Consider the following 20,475-nt stretch of genomic DNA (forward strand, 5'->3'; position numbering starts at 1 on the left):
CATGTACAGAGTAGATACACATCACACGGATGGTACGTGTTCATGTACAGAGTAGATACACATCACACTGGTGGTACGTGTTCATGTATAGAGCAGCTGAACATCAAACTGGTGGTACGTGTTCATGTATAGAGCAGCTGAACATCAAACTGGTGGTACGTGTTCATGTATAGAGTAGCTGAACATCAAACTGGTGGTACGTGTTCATGTATGTCTGCATCCCGATTATTTACCTTTCCCCCAAAGTGTGCACTTGACTTGCACACTTTCTTGCATGGATTTGACAATGGTGGAAGTGCACACTTTTGGAAAAGAGTGAAGAATCCTGACACAGCCTTCACTTGGAGCCAGACACTGACCCAGACACTGACCCTGACCCAGACACTGACCCTGGTCCAGACCCTGACCCAGATCAGACCCTGACCCAGACACTGACCCTGACCCAGACCCTGACCCTGGTCCAGACACTGACCCTGGTCCAGACACTGACCCTGGTCCAGACACTGACCCTGGTCCAGACACTGACCCTTCCCCAGCCATATCCAGACCAGACTCTGCTGTGTTCTGTCAAACATCATTCCAAACCCTGCAGTGATTGTTATAGTGTGTGTGTGTGTGTGTCTGTTTAGCCCACCACTGGTTCAGAAGGCTACATCATTAGTCTCCATAACAACCTGAGCAGAAATATATAATAGGGGGCATGTTAGAACACACACACACACACACACACACACACACATTTTACATTACATTTAAGTCATTTAGCAGACGCTCTTATCCAGAGCGACTTACAAATTGGTGCATTCACCTTATGATATCCAGTGGAACAACCACTTTACAATAGTGCATCTAACTCTTTTAAGGGGGAGGGGGGGGTTAGGAGGATTACTTTATCCTATCCTAGGTATTCCTTAAAGAGGTGGGGTTTCAGGTGTCTCCGGAAGGTGGTGATTGACTCCGCTGACCTGGCGTCGTGAGGGAGTTTGTTCCACCATTGGGGTGCCAGAGCAGCGAACAGTTTTGACTGGGCTGAGCGGGAACTGTACTTCCTCAGAGGTAGGGAGGCGAGCAGGCCAGAGGTGGATGAACGCAGTGCCCTTGTTTGGGTGTAGGGCCTGATCAGAGCCTGAAGGTACGGAGGTGCCGTTCCCCTCACAGCTCCGTAGGCAAGCACCATGGTCTTGTAGCGGATGCGAGCTTCAACTGGAAGCCAGTGGAGAGAGCGGAGGAGCGGGGTGACGTGAGAGAACTTGGGAAGGTTGAACACCAGACGGGCTGCGGCGTTCTGGATGAGTTGTAGGGGTTTAATGGCACAGGCAGGGAGCCCAGCCAGCAGCGAGTTGCAGTAATCCAGACGGGAGATGACAAGTGCCTGGATTAGGACCTGCGCCGCTTCCTGTGTGAGGCAGGGTCGTACTCTGCGAATGTTGTAGAGCATGAACCTACAGGAACGGGTCACCGCCTTGATGTGAGTTGAGAACGACAGGGTGTTGTCCAGGATCACGCCAAGGTTCTTAGCGCTCTGGGAGGAGGACACAATGGAGTTGTCAACCGTGATGGCGAGATCATGGAACGGGCAGTCCTTCCCCGGGAGGAAGAGCAGCTCCGTCTTGCCGAGGTTCAGCTTGAGGTGGTGATCCGTCATCCACACTGATATGTCTGCCAGACATGCAGAGATGCGATTCGCCACCTGGTTATCAGAGGGGGGAAAGGAGAAGATTAATTGTGTGTCGTCTGCATAGCAATGATAGGAGAGGCCATGTGAGGATATGACAGAGCCAAGTGACTTGGTGTATAGCGAGAATAGGAGAGGGCCTAGAACAGAGCCCTGGGGGACACCAGTGGTGAGAGCACGTGGTGCGGAGACAGATTCTCGCCACGCCACCTGGTAGGAGCGACCTGTCAGGTAGGACGCAATCCAAGCGTGGGCCGCGCCGGAGATGCCCAGCTCGGAGAGGGTGGAGAGGAGGATCTGATGGTTCACAGTATCAAAGGCAGCCGATAGGTCTAGAAGGATGAGAGCAGAGGAGAGAGAGTTAGCTTTAGCAGTGCGGAGCGCCTCCGTGACACAGAGAAGAGCAGTCTCAGTTGAATGACTAGTCTTGAAACCTGACTGATTTGGATCAAGAAGGTCATTCTGAGAGAGATAGCAGGAGAGCTGGCCAAGGACGGCACGTTCAAGAGTTTTGGAGAGAAAAGAAAGAAGGGATACTGGTCTGTAGTTGTTGACATCGGAGGGATCGAGTGTAGGTTTTTTCAGAAGGGGTGCAACTCTCGCTCTCTTGAAGATGGAAGGGACGTAGCCAGCGGTCAAGGATGAGTTGATGAGCGAGGTGAGGTAAGGGAGAAGGTCTCCGGAAATGGTCTGGAGAAGAGAGGAGGGGATAGGGTCAAGCGGGCAGGTTGTTGGGCGGCCGGCCGTCACAAGACGCGAGATTTCATCTGGAGAGAGAGGGGAGAAAAACGTCAAAGCACAGGGTAGGGCAGTGTGAGCAGAACCAGCGGTGTCGTTTGACTTAGCAAACGAGGATCGGATGTCGTCGACCTTCTTTTCAAAATGGTTGACGAAGTCATCCGCAGAGAGGGAGGAGGAGGGAGGAGGGGGAGGAGGATTCAGGAGGGAGGAGAAGGTGGCAAAGAGCTTCCTAGGGTTAGAGGCAGATGCTTGGAATTTAGAGTGGTAGAAAGTGGCTTTAGCAGCAGAGACAGAAGAGGAGAATGTAGAGAGGAGGGAGTGAAAGGATGCCAGGTCCGCAGGGAGGCGAGTTTTCCTCCATTTCCGCTCGGCTGCCCGGAGCCCTGTTCTGTGAGCTCGCAGTGAGTCGTCGAGCCACGGAGCAGGAGGGGAGGACCGAGCCGGCCTGGAGGATAGGGGACATAGAGAGTCAAAGGATGCAGAAAGGGAGGAGAGGAGGGTTGAGGAGGCAGAATCAGGAGATAGGTTGGAGAAGGTTTGAGCAGAGGGAAGAGATGATAGGATGGAAGAGGAGAGAGTAGCGGGGGAGAGAGAGCGAAGGTTGGGACGGCGCGATACCATCCGAGTAGGGGCAGTGTGGGAAGTGTTAGATGAGAGCGAGAGGGAAAAGGATACAAGGTAGTGGTCGGAGACTTGGAGGGGAGTTGCAGTGAGATTAGTGGAAGAACAGCATCTAGTAAAGATGAGGTCAAGCGTATTGCCTGCCTTGTGAGTAGGGGGGGAAGGTGAGAGGGTGAGGTCAAAAGAGGAGAGGAGTGGAAAGAAGGAGGCAGAGAGGAATGAGTCAAAGGTAGACGTGGGGAGGTTAAAGTCACCCAGAACTGTGAGAGGTGAGCCATCCTCAGGAAAGGAACTTATCAGGGCGTCAAGCTCATTGATGAACTCTCCAAGGGAACCTGGAGGGCGATAAATGATAAGGATGTTAAGCTTGAAAGGGCTGGTAACTGTGACAGCATGGAATTCAAAGGAGGCGATAGACAGATGGGTCAGGGGAGAAAGAGAGAATGTCCACTTGGGAGAGATGAGGATCCCAGTGCCACCGCCCCGCTGACCAGAAGCTCTCGGGGTGTGCGAGAACACGTGGGCAGACGAGGCGAGAGCAGTAGGAGTAGCAGTGTTGTCAGTGGTAATCCATGTTTCCATCAGTGCCAAGAAGTCGAGGGACTGGAGGGACGCATAGGCTGAGATGAACTCTGCCTTGTTGGCCGCAGATCGGCAGTTCCAGAGGCTGCCGGAGACCTGGAACTCCACGTGGGTCGTGCGCGCTGGAACCACCAGGTTAGAATGGCAGTGGCCACGCGGTGTGAAGCGTTTGTATGGTCTGTGCAGAGAGGAGAGAAGAGGGATAGACAGACACATAGTTGACAGGCTACAGAAGAGGCTACGCTAATGCAAAGGAGATTAGAATGACAAGTGGACTACACGTCTCGAATGTTCAGGAAGTTAAGCTTACGTTGCAAAAATAAAATAAAATCTTATTGACTAAAATGATATAGCACTGCTGGCGGTGAAGTAGGCTGGCTAGCAGTGGCTGCGTTGTTGACTTTGTTTGAACGTGTAGCTGGCTAGGTAACCTCTAACTGGCTAGGTAACCTCGACAATTTCTCAAAACTAAACAATTATCTTGGATACAAGGACAGCAAAGACAACTATGTAGCTAGCTACAATGTGTAATGTGAGTTTCTACAGTGCTGCTATTCGGTAGAAGTTGGCTAGCTAGCAGTGTTAGCTAGCAGTGTTGACTAGGTAGGAGACGGCAGCGCAGCGCGGAGGACGAAAATAGCTGGCTAGTTAACCGAATAATTACTCTAACCAACTCTAAGCTACACAATTATCTTAGATACAAAGATAGCAAAGACAACTATGTAGCCAGCTAACACTACACTAATCAAGTCGTTCCGTTGTAATGCAATCGTTTCTCCAGTGCTGCTATGCTGCTATTCGGTGGCTAGCTGGCTAGCTAGCAGTGTTGACTACGTTACGTTACGAAAATAGCTGGCTAGTTAACCGAATAATTACTCTAACCAACTCTAAACTACACAATTATCTTAGATACAAAGATAGCAAAGACAACTATGTAGCCAGCTAACACTACACTAATCAAGTCGTTCCGTTGTAATGTAATCGTTTCTCCAGTGCTGCTATGCTTCTATGCTGCTATTCGGTGGCTAGCTGGCTAGCTAGCTAGCAGTGTTGACTACGTTACGTTACGTTCGGACGAAAATAGCTGGCTAGCGAACCTCAATAACTACACAATAACTACACAATTATCTTTGATACAAAGACGGCTATGTAGCTAGCTAAGATCAAACAAATCAAACCGTTGTACTGTAATGAAAATGAAAATGGTAAAACTACCTGTGGAGCGAAGCGGAATTGCACACACACACACACACACACACACACACACACACACACACACACACACACACACACACACACACACACACACACACACACACACACACACACACACACACACACACACACACACACACACACACACACACACACGTACGTGTTATAGCTGCTACTGAACCCCATTTTGTGAAGTCTCCCCTGAACCTGTGGCTAGCATAGCATGGCCTGTGGGAGGTGGTGTGACACTATTCTTTTAGTGGATTTAGTTCATCCCTATTTGGTCCATTAACTAAATGACAATGGTTTTAAAGGAGAATAATCATTGTATTGGAGGAATACTTTGGTATAGTGAACAGAGATTTCTCACTTATGTGACTCACTTTTCCATTCACTCTTGTAAGGATACTTTCATCATCTGTTCATTCAGTAAAAAGGGAAGGGTTGAGTTTATCAGGTAGGTAGACTATACCACTGATACCCCATGCTGTAATACTGTATCAGAACATCTCATAGTACTGTATCTAAACACCTCATAGTACTGTATCAGAACACCTCATAGTACTGTATCTAAACACCTCATAGTACTGTATCAGAACATCTCATAGTACTGTATCAGAACACCTCATAGTACTGTATCAGAACATCTCATAGTACTGTATCTAAACATCGCATAGTACTGTATCAGAACATCTCATAGTACTGTATCAGAACATCGCATAGTACTGTATCAGAACATCGCATAGTACTGTATCAGAACACCTCATAGTACTGTATCTAAACACCTCATAGTACTGTATCAGAACATCTCATAGTACTGTATCAGAACATCGCATAGTACTGTATCAGAACATCGCATAGTACTGTATCAGAACATCGCATAGTACTGTATCAGAACATCTCATAGTACTGTATCTAAACATCTCATAGTACTGTATCTAAACACCTCATAGTACTGTATCTAAACACCTCATAGTACTGTATCTAAACATCTCATAGTACTGTATCTAAACACCTCATAGTACTGTATCTAAACACCTCATAGTACTGTATCTAAACACCTCATAGTACTGTATCTAAACACCTCATAGTACTGTATCTAAACATCTCATAGTACTGTATCAGAACACCTCATAGTACTGTATCTAAACACCTCATAGTACTGTATCTAAACATCTCATAGTACTGTATCTAAACATCGCATAGTACTGTATCAGAACACCTCATAGTACTGTATCAGAACACCTCATAGTACTGTATCTAAACACCTCATAGTACTGTATCTAAACATCTCATAGTACTGTATCTAAACATCGCATAGTACTGTATCAGAACACCTCATAGTACTGTATCAGAACACCTCATAGTACTGTATCTAAACATCTCATAGTACTGTATCAGAACACCTCATAGTACTGTATCAGAACACCTCATAATACTGTATCTAAACACCTCATAGTACTGTATCAGAACATCTCATAGTACTGTATCAGAACATCTCATAGTACTGTATCAGAACATCTCATAGTACTGTATCAGAACATCTCATAGTACTGTATCAGAACATCTCATAGTACTGTATCTAAACACCTCATAGTACTGTATCAGAACATCTCATAGTACTGTATCAGAACATCTCATAGTACTGTATCAGAACATCTCATAATACTGTATCAGAACATCTCATAGTACTGTATCTAAACATCGCATAGTACTGTATCAGAACACCTCATAATACTGTATCAGAACATCTCATAGTACTGTATCAGAACATCTCATAGTACTGTATCTAAACACCTCATAGTACTGTATCAGAACACCTCATAATACTGTATCTAAACATCTCATAGTACTGTATCAGAACACCTCATAGTACTGTATCAGAACACCTCATAGTACTGTATCTAAACATCGCATAGTACTGTATCAGAACACCTCATAATACTGTATCTAAACACTTCATAGTACTGTATCTAAACACTTCATAATACTGTATCAGAACACCTCATGGGAAATCAGCTACTATAGCTCTATTAAACGTAACTTTACTGGGCCTCGCGAGTGGCGCAGCGGTCTAAGGCATTGCATCACAGTGCTTAAGGTGTCACTACAGACCCGGTATCCATCCCGGGTTGTGACCTGGAGTCCCATAGGGCAATGCACAATTGGCCTAGCGTCGTCCGGGTTAGGGGAGGGTTTGGCCGTGGGGGGCTTTACTTGGCTCATTGTACTATAGCGACTCCTTGTGGTGGGCTGTCGTCAGTTGAACGATGTTTCCTCCGACAGTTTGGTGCCGCTGGCTTCCTGGTTAAGCGGGAGGGTGTTAAGGAGCGCGGTTTGGCGAGTCATATTTTGGAGGACGCATGACTCGACCTTTGCCTCTCCCGAGCCCGTTGGGCAGTTGCTGCGATGAGACAAGAATGTAAGTAGATCGCAATTGAATATCACAAAATTGGCGAGAAAAAGGGGGTAAAAAAGAATAAACAAATACATACTTAACAGTAAAAATATATTACTTTTTCCCTCTGCAATGCGGTGCCCTCCTGCAGTAGTCTACTCTGATCGTTCCTCCTCTTAAGTCTCACTGCTCTGATGTTTGATGTGTAAATGGAAATGATGCTGTGGTGGGAAAAGAGAACCACACCAGAGCACCAGAGCCACCCTCCTCTCCTCTCCTCCTTGTCCCAGCTGGGCCCCCTTCAGATTGGGTCTCCAGCCCACAGCTGGCCCTCCACGACCCTGGCCTTGCTGGTTACCATGCCATTAGTATTGAGCAGCAGAACAGTAATGGCAGAGTAATGGCAGCAGCTAACCGCGGTAAGCAACATGGAACAGATGAACAGATACAGGCAGAGTTTAGATGTACAGTGGGGGCCATAATTGGCACTCTTGATAAAGGAGAGCAAAAAAGACTGTATAAAATAAATAATACAAATAATTTTCTATGTTGTATGCTCCAAAAAATTGTGAATTTATATACTTTTATACTAATACAATCAGAGAAAGAGAAAACAAATATATACAGTACCAGTCAAAAGTTTGGACACACCTACTCATTCCAGGGTTTTTCTTTATTTTTTTACTTTTTTCTACATCGTAGAATAATAGTGAAGACATCGTTACTATGAAATAACACATATGGAATCATGTAGGGTCCAAAAAAGCATTTCTCATGAAGCTGGTTGAGAGAATGCCAAGAGTGTGCAAAGCTGTCATCAAGGCGAAGGGTGGCTACTTTGAAGAATCTCAAATGTAAAATAAATTTTGATTTGTTGAACTCTTGGTTACTACATGATTCCATATGTGTTATTACATAGTTTTGATTTCTTCACTATTATTCTACCCCCCCAAAAATGTATGAGTGTGTCCAAACTTTTGACTGGTACTGTGTATATATATTCTTAAGATAATTGGCACCCCTCCTTTCAATACTCTAGCTCCCTCCCATTGTGAGGATAATGACACTGAGCCTTTTTCTAAAATGTTTTATGAGATTGGAGAACACGTTGGGAGGGATCCGAGACCATTCCTCCATACAGAATCATCCTTAATATCCTTCGTCTGCACTACCGGACTGCCCTCTTAAATTCAAACCAGAGGTTTCAATGGAGACTGAGATGGTCATTACAAAATGTACATTTTTGTGGTCAGTTTCTTTTGTGGACGTTGATTAGTGCTTGGGTTTTTTGTGTTGCTGGAAGATCCACTTGCGGCCAAGTGTCAGCCTCCTGGCAGAGGCAACCAGGTTTTTGGCTAAAATGTCCCGGTAATTGGTAAAGTTCATGATGCTGTTGAACTTGTCAAGGGCCCCAGGACCAGTGGAAGCAAAATAGCCCCCAATAGGTATGAGTTACTTTCCTGCATATGCTTCTGTTTTTCAACGCCAAACCCACCACTGGTGTGCGTGACCAAAGAGCTCTAATTTGATATCATCTGACCATGGCTCCAACCCATGTGCCAATGTCATTTATCAAAGTACAGGCGGTGCTATGGTCAGAGGATGTGAAAATAGAGGCATTTGTTCACGCACACCAGCTCCCAACACTCTCCCTGTTTCTTCCTCTCTCTCTCTCTCTCTCTCTCTCTCTCTCTCTCTCTCTCTCTCTCTCTCTCTCTCTCTCTCTCTGTAGCTTTCTCTCTCTCTTGCTCTGTCTTTCTTTCTCTCTCTCTCCCTCCATTGCTTGCCAACAAGCACTATTTGCAGAATCAGTATGGAAGTAATTAATCCTGACAAATATAATAACAGGGTGATTAGCTCTCAGTCAATTATCCTGCTCTCTTTCCTTTTTAAGACTCTGCTCTTGTTTCTTGGGTTTGTCTGGTATTCTGCGAGAGTAAGACTTTGCTGGTTGAGGTTTGGGGCGAGTCCTCCACCATCCTCCTCCTCTCTTTTCCCGGACTTTATTTGTAGGATCTCTCTCTCTCTCTATCTCTCTCCCTCTATCTTTCAGTCTTTCATGCGGTCGTGGTCTCTGGTTCTGTTTGCCGTCAAGCTGTGATGCCACCACAAGAAAGTCCCTCGTCATGTGACACAAGTGGCATGGTCACATGCTAACAGAGAGGGGAAAGAGGGCAGAGGACACGCTGCAGTGTGTCTCAAATGCCTCGCTACGTCCTTATATAGTGCACTACTTTTGATTTGCCCTGGTAGTGCACTATTTTAGAGAAAAGGGTTCAATTTGGGATGGAGACCTAGTAGTAAGTGTGTCTCTGGATCTCCCGTTGTATTCCCGGACTACGGCGGGTTGGACTTTTGTTTTGAAGGACGTGTGCATGGAGCTCCCTCCACTCCACTCCACAGGCCTTTTGAACGCTCCATTCATCTTTATGATGGCCTTACTTCTCTAAGTCCCTGCAGATCTGCTACTTCCCATTCCCACCACAGGAAGATTGTGCCTCCAGACCACATCAAGCCCCCGGGCCCAGCCGCTAGGAAAACGCTGCCATATTTACCATCTCGTCCTGGAAGGGTTAGCTAGCCTCTCCACAGACAGCAGGGATATGACTGCGCCAACAGGCACACTGGGCTTCTGTCTTTCCTTTTCTGATCCAGTACTTTGTGGAGCAATAACTTTAGTCGTTGTAATCGATATACACTCGGTGTGTGAGGAGGAGACCCAGTTTGAAGGACAGACACGGGGACGTTTTTCATGCAAGCCTCTGCCTCAACATTTCCTGCATAGTGCTGTCTGCCTGTCCGTCCGTCCGCCCGCCTGCCCGCCCGCCCGCCCGCCCGCCTGTCTGTCTGTCTGTCTGTCTGTCTGTCTGTCTGTCTGTCTGTCTGAGACAACAGGAGCAGAGTATAAAGCAGACAGGATGTGATTGGTTTGGGATACGAGTGATTCATAAATGCACTGGCCCTCAAACACTCCTGCAACACACACACGCACGCACGCACACACACACACACACACACACACACACACACACACACACACACACACACACACACACACACACACACACACACACACACACACACACACACACACACACACACACACACACACACACACACACACACACACACACACACACACACACACACACACTCCATTACTTTACATCGACATGCTCAGCATGACAACCTTGCCATGTATTCATTATTTAACACGCCTTGTCTGTCCTCTGAATGTCAGACTGATGGCTGATATCATCTCTGTGTTCATTCTCTCTGTACTCCCCGTACACGGGCCGCATCACAGCTCAGAGTGTGACACGTCTCCTAATGCTATTAAGCTGGATTGCTACTTTTTATGAAGTCATGTTCCTCTTCACTGAGTCTCTAGGTAGATTTATGATGCCTGGCTGATACTGAGCCGCTCCTAGACACTGGCAGAATGAATTGACTGAGGGCGAAGAGAGGAGCCGTTTACAGTTTACAGACAATAGAGTGGCATCATAATTAGTGAAACTCTACACCCAGCAGCTCCTTACTAGGGGTGCAGGCTGTCAGGCCGATGATGGATCATGGCTAGGGATGACCGAAGAGTGGCGCCTGCCCTCAGCGCCTTTAATTACAAAACACTTCAACTTGACACTGAAAGGAATTGGTGGCCTCTTCTGGTTTAACATGGAGACCTGTTATTTTTTTCTGCAACAACAATGTGTTTCATGAGAGAAACTGAAACTACTGTAAAAATGTATTTGCTTAAATCACTAACAACAACAGGAGCTCATGAGAGACAGGCTTCTTTCTGAGCCAGGCGGCTATTTCCTTAATGCACACAGCTTTTGCTCATTTCCATATTTAATTGTTTTAACTAAGCATTCATTTCCATATTTAATTGTTTTAACTAAGCATTCATTTCCATATTTAATTGTTTTAACTAAGCATTCATTTCCATATTTAATTGTTTTAACTAAGCATTAATTTCCATATTTAATTGTTTTAACTAAGCATTCATTTCCATATTTAATTGTTTTAACTAAGCATTCATCTCCATATTTAATTGTTTTAACTAAGCATTCATCTCCATATTTAATTGTTTTAACTAAGCATTCATCTCCAGCATTTTAATCAATTTCTTCCTGCGTTAATGTGTTATCATTTACACACTGTGTCACTTTTCTGTTTTCTATTTCAGTACTTTCCTTGACAGAATGATTATTCTCCTCTTTGACTGTGCATTTTCGTCAGTTCTTACTTTCGCCACTAGGGGTGTCTTAATTGTTGACTGTTTTTGTGCTTGCCAGTTAGCTAACAGTTCTCAGCTGTGGGCAGCCAATGGTTAGCAGTTTCTTACTGGCCATAATTTTTTCGAGTCATTACTGAGTTATTTAATGTAACAAATCAAGCATTAAACCTCGTAAACAATGAATGGTAATTTATGGTAACCTTGGAAACAATTAATTTAGACCCGGCGTTTATTTGAAACAGGCGTTCATGTCATAGACATTAGAACCGGTAGATGGTGATAGTGCTGACGTCATCCACAAAAACTCTCGATGGCGCATGAAGCCTGAAGTATTTGAATTTGAAATGAGCCATATTGCTGAATGGGGCTGAATCAATGAGGTATAATAAGAACTAGAGACTGTGTCCAAGATGTCTGCCGGTTGTTTTCAAGGTAATCTACTCACGTTCACATACGCCCATTCATGGACCATCTATATCCGGGTTGAATCCAGTTTATACGGACCAACATCACAACAAAACATGGAAGACAATGGAGGAATATCATTTTAATATCTTTGGCTGTGAGTGATGAAAGAAAATCTTCCTCAGTGACAATTATTTGAATAATTAAATAGATTTTTTTTGTGCACAAAGGTGATGACTGAATTGTCTTGTTAGCAATTTTATAATTTGATTTCTCTATGTGGCCGTGTATGGAAATTGTCTTTCTGACCCGGACGTCAGTTAAACTGCAGTACTGAAACAAAACTGTAGGAGCAGTCGAACCCGTGCTTCTAGACCGGAAACCATAGCTCCTTGGGCTGAATGGCATCAAGCAAATTGGTAAGGATCATGTTGAAGGTGACTGTAACTACCAAAGGATCATGTTGAAGGTGACTGTAACTACCAAAGGATCATGTTGAAGGTGACTGTAACTACCAAAGGATCATGTTGAAGGTGACTGTAACTACCAAAGGATCATGTTGAAGGTGACTGTAACTACCAAAGGATCATGTTGAAGGTGACTGTAACTACCAAAGGATCATGTTGAAGGTGACTGTAACTACCAAAGGATCATGTTGAAGGTGACTGTAACTACCAAAGGATCATGTTGAAGGTGACTGTAACTACCAAAGGATCATGTTGAAGGTGACCGTAACTACCAAAGGATCATGTTGAAGGTGACTGTAACTACCAAAGGATCATGTTGAAGGTGACTGTAACTACCAAAGGATCATGTTGAAGGTGACTGTAACTACCAAAGGATCATGTTGAAGGTGACTGTAACTACCAAAGGATCATGTTGAAGGTGACTGTAACTACCAAAGGATCATGTTGAAGGTGACCATAACTACCAAAGGATCATGTTGAAGGTGACCGTAACTACCAAAGGATCATGTTGATGGTGACTGTAAATACCAAAGGATCATGGTCGATATAGTAGTTTTCAAAATCAAATCAAATCAAATTTTATTTATCACATACACATGGTTAGCAGATGTTAATGCGAGTGTAGCGAAATGCTTGTACTTCTAGTTCCGACAATGCGGTAATAACCAACGAGTAATCTAACCTAACAATTTCACAACAACTACCTTATACACACAAGTGTAAAGGGATGAAGAATATGTACATAAAAATATATAAATGATTGATGGTACAGAACGGCATAGGCAAGGTGCAGTAGATGGTATAGAGTACAGTATATACATATGAGATGAGTAATGTAGGGTATGTAAACATTATATAAAGTGGCATTGTTTAAAGTGGCTAGTGAAACATTTTTTTACATACATTTTTCCATTATTAAAGTGGCTGGAGTTGAGTCAGTATGTTGGCAGCAGCCACTCAATGTTAGTGGTGGCTGTTTAACAGTCTGATGTCCTTGAGATAGAAGCTGTTTTTCAGTCTCTCGGTCCCTGCGTTGATGCACCTGTACTGACCTCGCCATCTGGATGATAGTGGGGTGAACAGGCAGTGGCTCGGGTGGTTGTTGTCCTTGATGATCTTTATGGCCTTCCTGTGACATCGGGTGGTGTAGGTGTCCTGGAGGGCAGGTAGTTTGCCCCCGGTGATGCGTTGTGCAGACCTCACTACCCTCTGGAGAGCCTTACGGTTGTGGGCGGAGCAGTTGCCGTACCAGGCGGTGATACAGCCCGACAGGATGCTCTCGATTGTGCATCTGTAAAAGTTTGTGAGTGCTTTTGGTGACAAGCCACATTTCTTCAGCCTCCTGAGGTTGAAGAGGCGCTGCTGCGCCTTCTTCACCACGCTGTCTGTGTGGGTGGACCAATTCAGTTTGTCCGTGATGTGTACGCCGAGGAACTTAAAACGTACTACCCTCTCCACTACTGTCCCGTCGATGTGGATAGGGGGGTGCTCCCTCTGCTGTTTCCTGAAGTCCACGATCATCTCCTTTGTTTTGTTGACGTTGAGTGTGAGGTTATTTTCCTGACACCACACTCCGAGGGCCCTCACCTCCTCCCTGTAGGCCGTCTCGTCGTTGTTGGTAATCAAGCCTACCACTGTAGTGTCGTCTGCAAACTTGATGATTGAGTTGGAGGCGTGCATGGCCACGCAGTCGTGGGTGAACAGGGAGTACAGGAGAGGGCTCAGAACGCATCCTTGTGGGGCCCCAGTGTTGAGGATCAGCGGGGTGGAGATGTTGTTACCTACCCTCACCACCTGGGGGCGGCCCGTCAGGAAGTCCAGTACCCAGTTGCACAGGGCGGGGTCGAGACCCAGGGTCTCGAGCTTGATGACGAGTTTGGAGGGTACTATGGTGTTAAATGCTGAGCTGTAGTCGCTGAACAGCATTCTCACATAGCTATTCCTCTTGTCCAGATGGGTTAGGGCAGTGTGGTTGCGATTGCGTCGTCTGTGGACCTATTGGGGCGGTAAGCAAATTGGAGTGGGTCTAGGGTGTCAGGTAGGGTGGAGGTGATATGGTCCTTGACTAGTCTCTCAAAGCACTTCATGATGACGGAAGTGAGTGCTACGGGGCGGTAGTCGTTTAGCTCAGTTACCTTAGCTTTCTTGGGAACAGGAACAATGGTGGCCCTCTTGAAGCATGTGGGAACAGTAGACTGGGATAAGGATTGATTGATCCTCTGAGGACATGCTGAGGGCATGCACTGAGGACCCTTCCTAAGAGAGTCAACCTGGTTTTAATGTCTATGAACCTGACGCTAGTCTACTGTTAAACCTTTGCAGCAGAAGGTTCATTCAAAAGCTCAGCATTACCTAGAATATATATTAATTATACAATTCATTTATCTTGATTCTTTGTTTTTATATCATTGTAGACTATCTTTATAATTTATGCAACTGCATTCTCGTGTCATCATAAAACATAACCTCAGACATAGAATGTAGTTTGGAATAAAAAATGTATTCAATTCCAATTAATTAACAAACAAACTAAATTGATATTTCAAACATAGTGTAAGCTGAATCCTCCATCTCCACTCTGTCATCCTCTGGCATCCTCTTTCATCCCCTCCATCTCCACTCTGTCATCCCCTCCATCTCTACTCTGTCATCCTCTGTCATCCTCTGTCAGTCCCTCCATCTCCTCTCTGTCATCCTCTGTCATCCCCTCCATCTCCACTCTGTCATCCTCTGTCATCCTCTGTCAGTCCCTCCATCTCCACTCTGTCATCCTCTGTCATCCTCTGTCATCCCCTCCATCTCCACTCTGTCATCCTCTGTCATCCTCTGTCAGTCCCTCCATCTCCACTCTGTCATCCTCTGTCATCCTCTGTCAGTCCCTCCTTCTCCACTCTGTCATCCTCTGTCAGCCTCCTCCATCTCCACTCTGTCAGCCTCTCCTTCTCCACTCTGTCATCCTCTGTCAGCCTCCTCCATCTCCACTCTGTCATCCTCTGTCAGCCTCCTTCATCTCCACTCTGTCATCCCCTCCATCTCCACTCTGTCATCCTCTGTCAGCCCCTCCATCTCCTCTCTGTCATCCTCTGTCAGCCCCTCCATCTCCTCTCTGTCATCCTCTGTCAGCCCCTCCATCTCCTCTCTGTCATCCTCTGTCAGCCCCTCCATCTCCACTCTGTCATCCTCCTTCATCTCCACTCTGTCATCCTCTGTCAGCCCCTCCATCTCCTCTCTGTCATCCTCTGTCAGCCCCTCCATCCCCACTCTGTCAGCCTCCTTCATCCCCACTCTGTCAGCCTCCTTCATCTCCACTCTGTCATCCTCTGTCAGCCCCTCCATCTCCACTCTGTCATCCTCTGTCAGCCCCTCCATCTCCACTCTGTCATCCTCTGTCAGCCTCCTTCATCTCCACTCTGTCCTCCTCTGTCAGCCCCTCCATCTCCACTCTGTCATCCTCTGTCAGCCCCTCCATCTCCACTCTGTCATCCTCTGTCAGCCCCTCCATCTCCACTCTGTCAGCCTCCTTCATCCCCACTCTGTCAGCCTCTGTCAGCCCCTCCATCTCCTCTCTGTCATCTTCTGTCAGCCCGTCCATCTCCACTATGTCAGCCTCCTTCATCTCCACTCTGTCAGCCTCTTTCATCTCCACTCTGTCACACTCTGTCAGCCCCTCCATCTCCACTCTGTCATCCTCTGTCAGCCCCTCCATTTCCACTCTGTCATCCTCTGTCAGCCTCCTCCATCTCCACTCTGTCAGCCTCCTTCATCTCCACTCTGTCATCCCCTCCAGCTCCACTCTGTCATCCTCTGTCAGCCCCTCCATCTCCTCTCTTTCATCCTCTGTCAGCCCCTCCATCTCCACTCTGTCAGTCCCTCCTTCTCCACTCTGTCATCCTCTGTCAGCCCCTCTATCTCCACTCTGTCAGCCCCTCCATCTCCACTCTGTCAGTCCCTCCTTCTCCACTCTGTCATCCTCTCAGCCCCTCCATCTCCACTCTGTCAGTCCCTCCTTCTCCACTCTGTCATCCTCTGTGAGCCACTCCATATCATATCTGTCATCCTCTATTATCCTCTGTTAGCCACATAGACATTGGTCAGCCCCTCCATAGTTTCATCTAAGAAACTATCACCCAAGTGTTGGTCAGAATATATATTTTTCTCTCAATGCCAAACACAGTGAACACTTGTTTAATAAATTATTTCCCTCTCTCCCTCTCCCTCTCCCTCTCCCCCTCTCCCCTATCCCCTCTCCCCTCTCCCCCTTTTCAGAATGTTACACAGCCAATGGAGAGGACTACAGAGGCTGTCAGAACCAGACAAGCCTCCTGGAGGGCAAGCCCTGCCTCTTCTGGAACGAAACCTTCCAGCACCCCTACAACACCCTCAAGTACCCCGACGGAGAGGGTGGTCTTGGCAGCCACAACTACTGCAGGTGAGGCCCCCCTCTGGAGCCCAAGCTAAAGCTTGTACTGGTGCTCAGAGAAAAACATCTTACCCCGGGATACTACCCAAGATGCCAGTGGAGGATGCTGAGGGCAGGACGGCTCATAGTAATGGGTGGAACGGAGCAAATGGAATGGCTTCCATGTGTTTGATGTATTTCCATTCCACCTAATCCGCTCCAGCCATTACCACGAGCCCATCCTCCTCAATTAAGGTGCCACCGACCTCACAGAAAAGTTAAAGGAGTAGTTAGATCTCATTCACTGGTGCTGTTAGCTTAGCCTGTTAGCATTTTTGCCTCACTATCAGTATCACTGAATGTTGTTCAGACACTTTGTATTTTCATGGGCAAGTGTAGTCACAAGTAGTGCTTGACTTGGGCAGAATCTCGCCGGACCTGAGTGCCAACCTACATTTCTCTACTGCTTGAGCTCCTGGACCTCTTATAGAATATTGTGGCGTTCCTAGATCTTGATATAAACAGTACCGCCTTTACCCAAAATGAGTACCGAAAGTCAAGCACTGGTCAGAAGTGCATACAATAACACCTCAATGTCATCCTAGAGCAGAGAGGATTGGAGCACTTTGGGATTCTTGTTATTGTATTGCCGCGTTCAAAACAACTGGGAACTTTGAAAAGAAGTGAACTCCACCTGGGAAAAATCTTTTTGAACGGTCATCCAACTCAGAACTGCAAGTCGTTAACTTGGACATCTTTCTAGAGGTCTGACTTTCCGACTTCAAGATCACTGACGTCATGATTTGACCTAGTTTTTTTTCTGAGTTACCATTTGTCTTGAAAGCACCATCTGATGATAGAAGTAGTGATGTCACCTCTGGTGCATACAGCATAGATACTGTATATGATGTCAATGACTTAGACAAACTTTTCTTAAAATGTGTCCAAGTAAGGGCCTCCCGGGTGGCGCAGTGGTCTAAGGCACTGCATCGCAGTGCTAGCTGTGCCACCAGAGACTCTGGGTTTGAGCCCAGGCTCTGTCGCAGCCGACCGGGAGGCCCATGGGGCGGGGCACAATTGGCGTCGTCCGGGTTAGGGAGGGTTTGGCCGGCAGGGATATCCTTGTCTCATCGTGCACTAGTGACTCCTGTGGCGGGCCGGGCGCAGTGCACGCTGACCAGGTCACCAGGTGCACAGTGTTTCCTCTTACACATTGGTGCGGCTGGCTTCCGGGTTGGATGCGCGCTGTGTTAAGAAGCAGTGTGGCTTGGTTGAGTTGGGTTGTGCTCTCGTATTTTGCCTCTCCCGAGTCCGTGTGGGAGTTGTAGCGATGAGACAAGACAGTAACGACTAACAATTGGATAACACGAAATTGGGGAGAAAAAGGGGGTAAAATTAAATTAAAATATGTCCAAGTATTTAGAAGTGAAGGGAGACATGTTTTGGAGTCAGGGGAGAGGTTCCCTTTCGGCTGGTTTGACACAGAACCCTCTCAGGGTGTCTGTGTATGTGTGTGTGTACTGTATGACATGCGTGTATGTGTGTGCGTGTATGCGCGTGTCCATGTTTTTGTTTGTGTGTTTCCCCCCTTGCCCCTCTCAGACATTCATGTGTGAATATTTAACAGAGTTTATACAAGCAAAGACCTCCTCATCCCACTGATCCAGGGAATGCCAGGGGACACCACAGTGTCTGGATTAGGTTTGGGCGGTATCCAGATTGTCATAGCTTCATACCGACCTTGTGCCCTCTCGGGATATTCGGTAAGAACAGCACTGAACACAAGGGGCAGTATTTTCAACTCCACTGAGTCGCTGTAATCCGAAGGTTAGCAATAACAACAAGTACATGTAAAATCCCACAGAGAATGCTAACTAAACGCTAACGAGCACATTGTAAACATTTTATACAGTCTCTGACCTAAACTATTTGTAGGACAGACATCCCAACTCATAAAGTTATACAAGTAACTAAAAAATGCTTGTAAACAAACACAGTGTGACTGGGGACTACCGGTAAGCTTCATAATGAGGGATTTCGATTAATCTCGGCCGGGCGCCTGGTTAGGTGTATTTCGCACTGGGTGAAAGTTGATTGCATTCGTTTAGGAACCGGGCTGCCGGGCGTGAACCAGGTGCCTTGTTCAAAGCTAACGGGGTAGTCGGCTCAAAAAAAGTAATGTAGGAACACGGATCTCTTCTCCACTGCCCAAACCTAGCCTGGATAGCGCAACTTCACATGCAAAAGTGATTGTTTTGATTTAAAAAAATAACCTTCTCAATAACCTTCTCAATGAAAATTGAAAAAGAGAGGGAGTATGTTTCTGGATGATGTACTGCTTTGTTGACAACATGTTACTGTTCGATTTGAGAAGGTCGCTCCTCCCTCACCGTTTTTGTACATTGACGTCACGGGCCATAGCCTGGTGTCACTCGACTCAGCATAACTGAATCTGCCCAGTGAAAAACAGGTGAAATGATGAACGAGATCTTCTTTATCTCCTAACATATTGCACAAGTTGACTGCAGGTATTTACTTAAAAACTAGCTAGAAATATTCAAATATTTTTTTTTTTTAATGAAAAAAAATAGTTTCATCGATATTGAAAGTATTGAAAAACCCTCCTGTGGTTAGTTCCAAGTATCGCGTTATATGGTACAGCGCCTTTGGAAAGAATTCAGATCCCTTGACTTCTTCCACATTTTGTTACGTTACTTGTTATTCAAAAAAAATATAATGTTTTAATTCCTCATCAATATACACAATACCCCATAATGACATCACAATACCCCATAATGACATCACAATACCCCATAATGACATCACAATACCCCATAATGACAAAGTGAAAACAGTTTTTTAGAAATGTTTGCTGATTTATTAAACATAAAACACTGAAATATCACATTTACGTAAATATTCAGACCTTTTACTCAGTACATTGTTGAAGCACCTTTGGCAGCAATTACAGCCTTGGGTCTTCTTGGGTATGACGCAACAAACTTGTCACAACTGTATTTGGGGAGTTCCTCCCATTCTTCAGGTTGGATGGGGAGCATCGCTGCACAGCTATTTTCAGGTCTCTCCAGAGATGTTTGATTGGGTTCAAGTCTGGGCTCTGGCTGGGCCACTCAAGGACATTTAGAGTCTCCTGCCTTGTCTTGGCAGTGTGCTTAGGTTCGTTGTGTTGTTGGAAGGGTCTGCATGGCGGATGTGTTGTTGCCTACCCTCACCACGAGGAGCCTGTCAGGAAGTCCAGGATCCAGTTGCAATAGGCAGGTGGTCAGTCCCAGGGTCCTGAGCTTAGTGATGAACTTGGAGGGCACTATGGTGTTGAACGCTGAGCTGTAGTCAATGAACAGCATTCTCACATACGTATTCCTCTTGTCCAGGTGGGAAAGGGCAATGTTGCAATATAGATTTCGTCATCTGTGTGTATGTAGGTGCGGTATGTGAATTGGAGTGGGCCAGGGTGCCTGGGATGATACAGTTGATGTGAGCCTTTCAAAGCATTTCATAGCTACAATGCCACGGGGCAATAGTCATTTAGACAGGTTACCTTGGCATTCTTGGGCACAGGGACTATGGTGGTCTGCTTGAAACATGTACTACATGAACAAAAGTATGTGGACATGAGCTCGTCAAAAATCTCATTCCAAAATCATGGGCATTAATATGGAGTTGGTCCCCCCTTTGCTGCTATAACAGCCTCCACTGTTCTGGGAAGCCTTT

General features: G+C 46.1%; 1 protein-coding gene across 2 annotated transcripts in view; it reads left to right on the forward strand.

The window, feature by feature from the left end:
• The window catches only part of LOC139544999 (kremen protein 1-like), a 128,218-nt gene that overhangs the window by 33,001 nt on the left and 74,742 nt on the right, over positions 1-20,475 (forward strand). For both annotated transcript variants that reach the window (XM_071352301.1, XM_071352302.1), the window contains exon 2: positions 16,611-16,773. In XM_071352301.1, coding sequence (XP_071208402.1) covers positions 16,611-16,773 — 163 coding nt within the window. The remainder of the gene's footprint in view (positions 1-16,610; positions 16,774-20,475) is intronic.

This window comes from Salvelinus alpinus, chromosome 19, assembly GCF_045679555.1.
Source record: "Salvelinus alpinus chromosome 19, SLU_Salpinus.1, whole genome shotgun sequence".
NCBI classification, from domain to species: domain Eukaryota; kingdom Metazoa; phylum Chordata; class Actinopteri; order Salmoniformes; family Salmonidae; genus Salvelinus; species Salvelinus alpinus.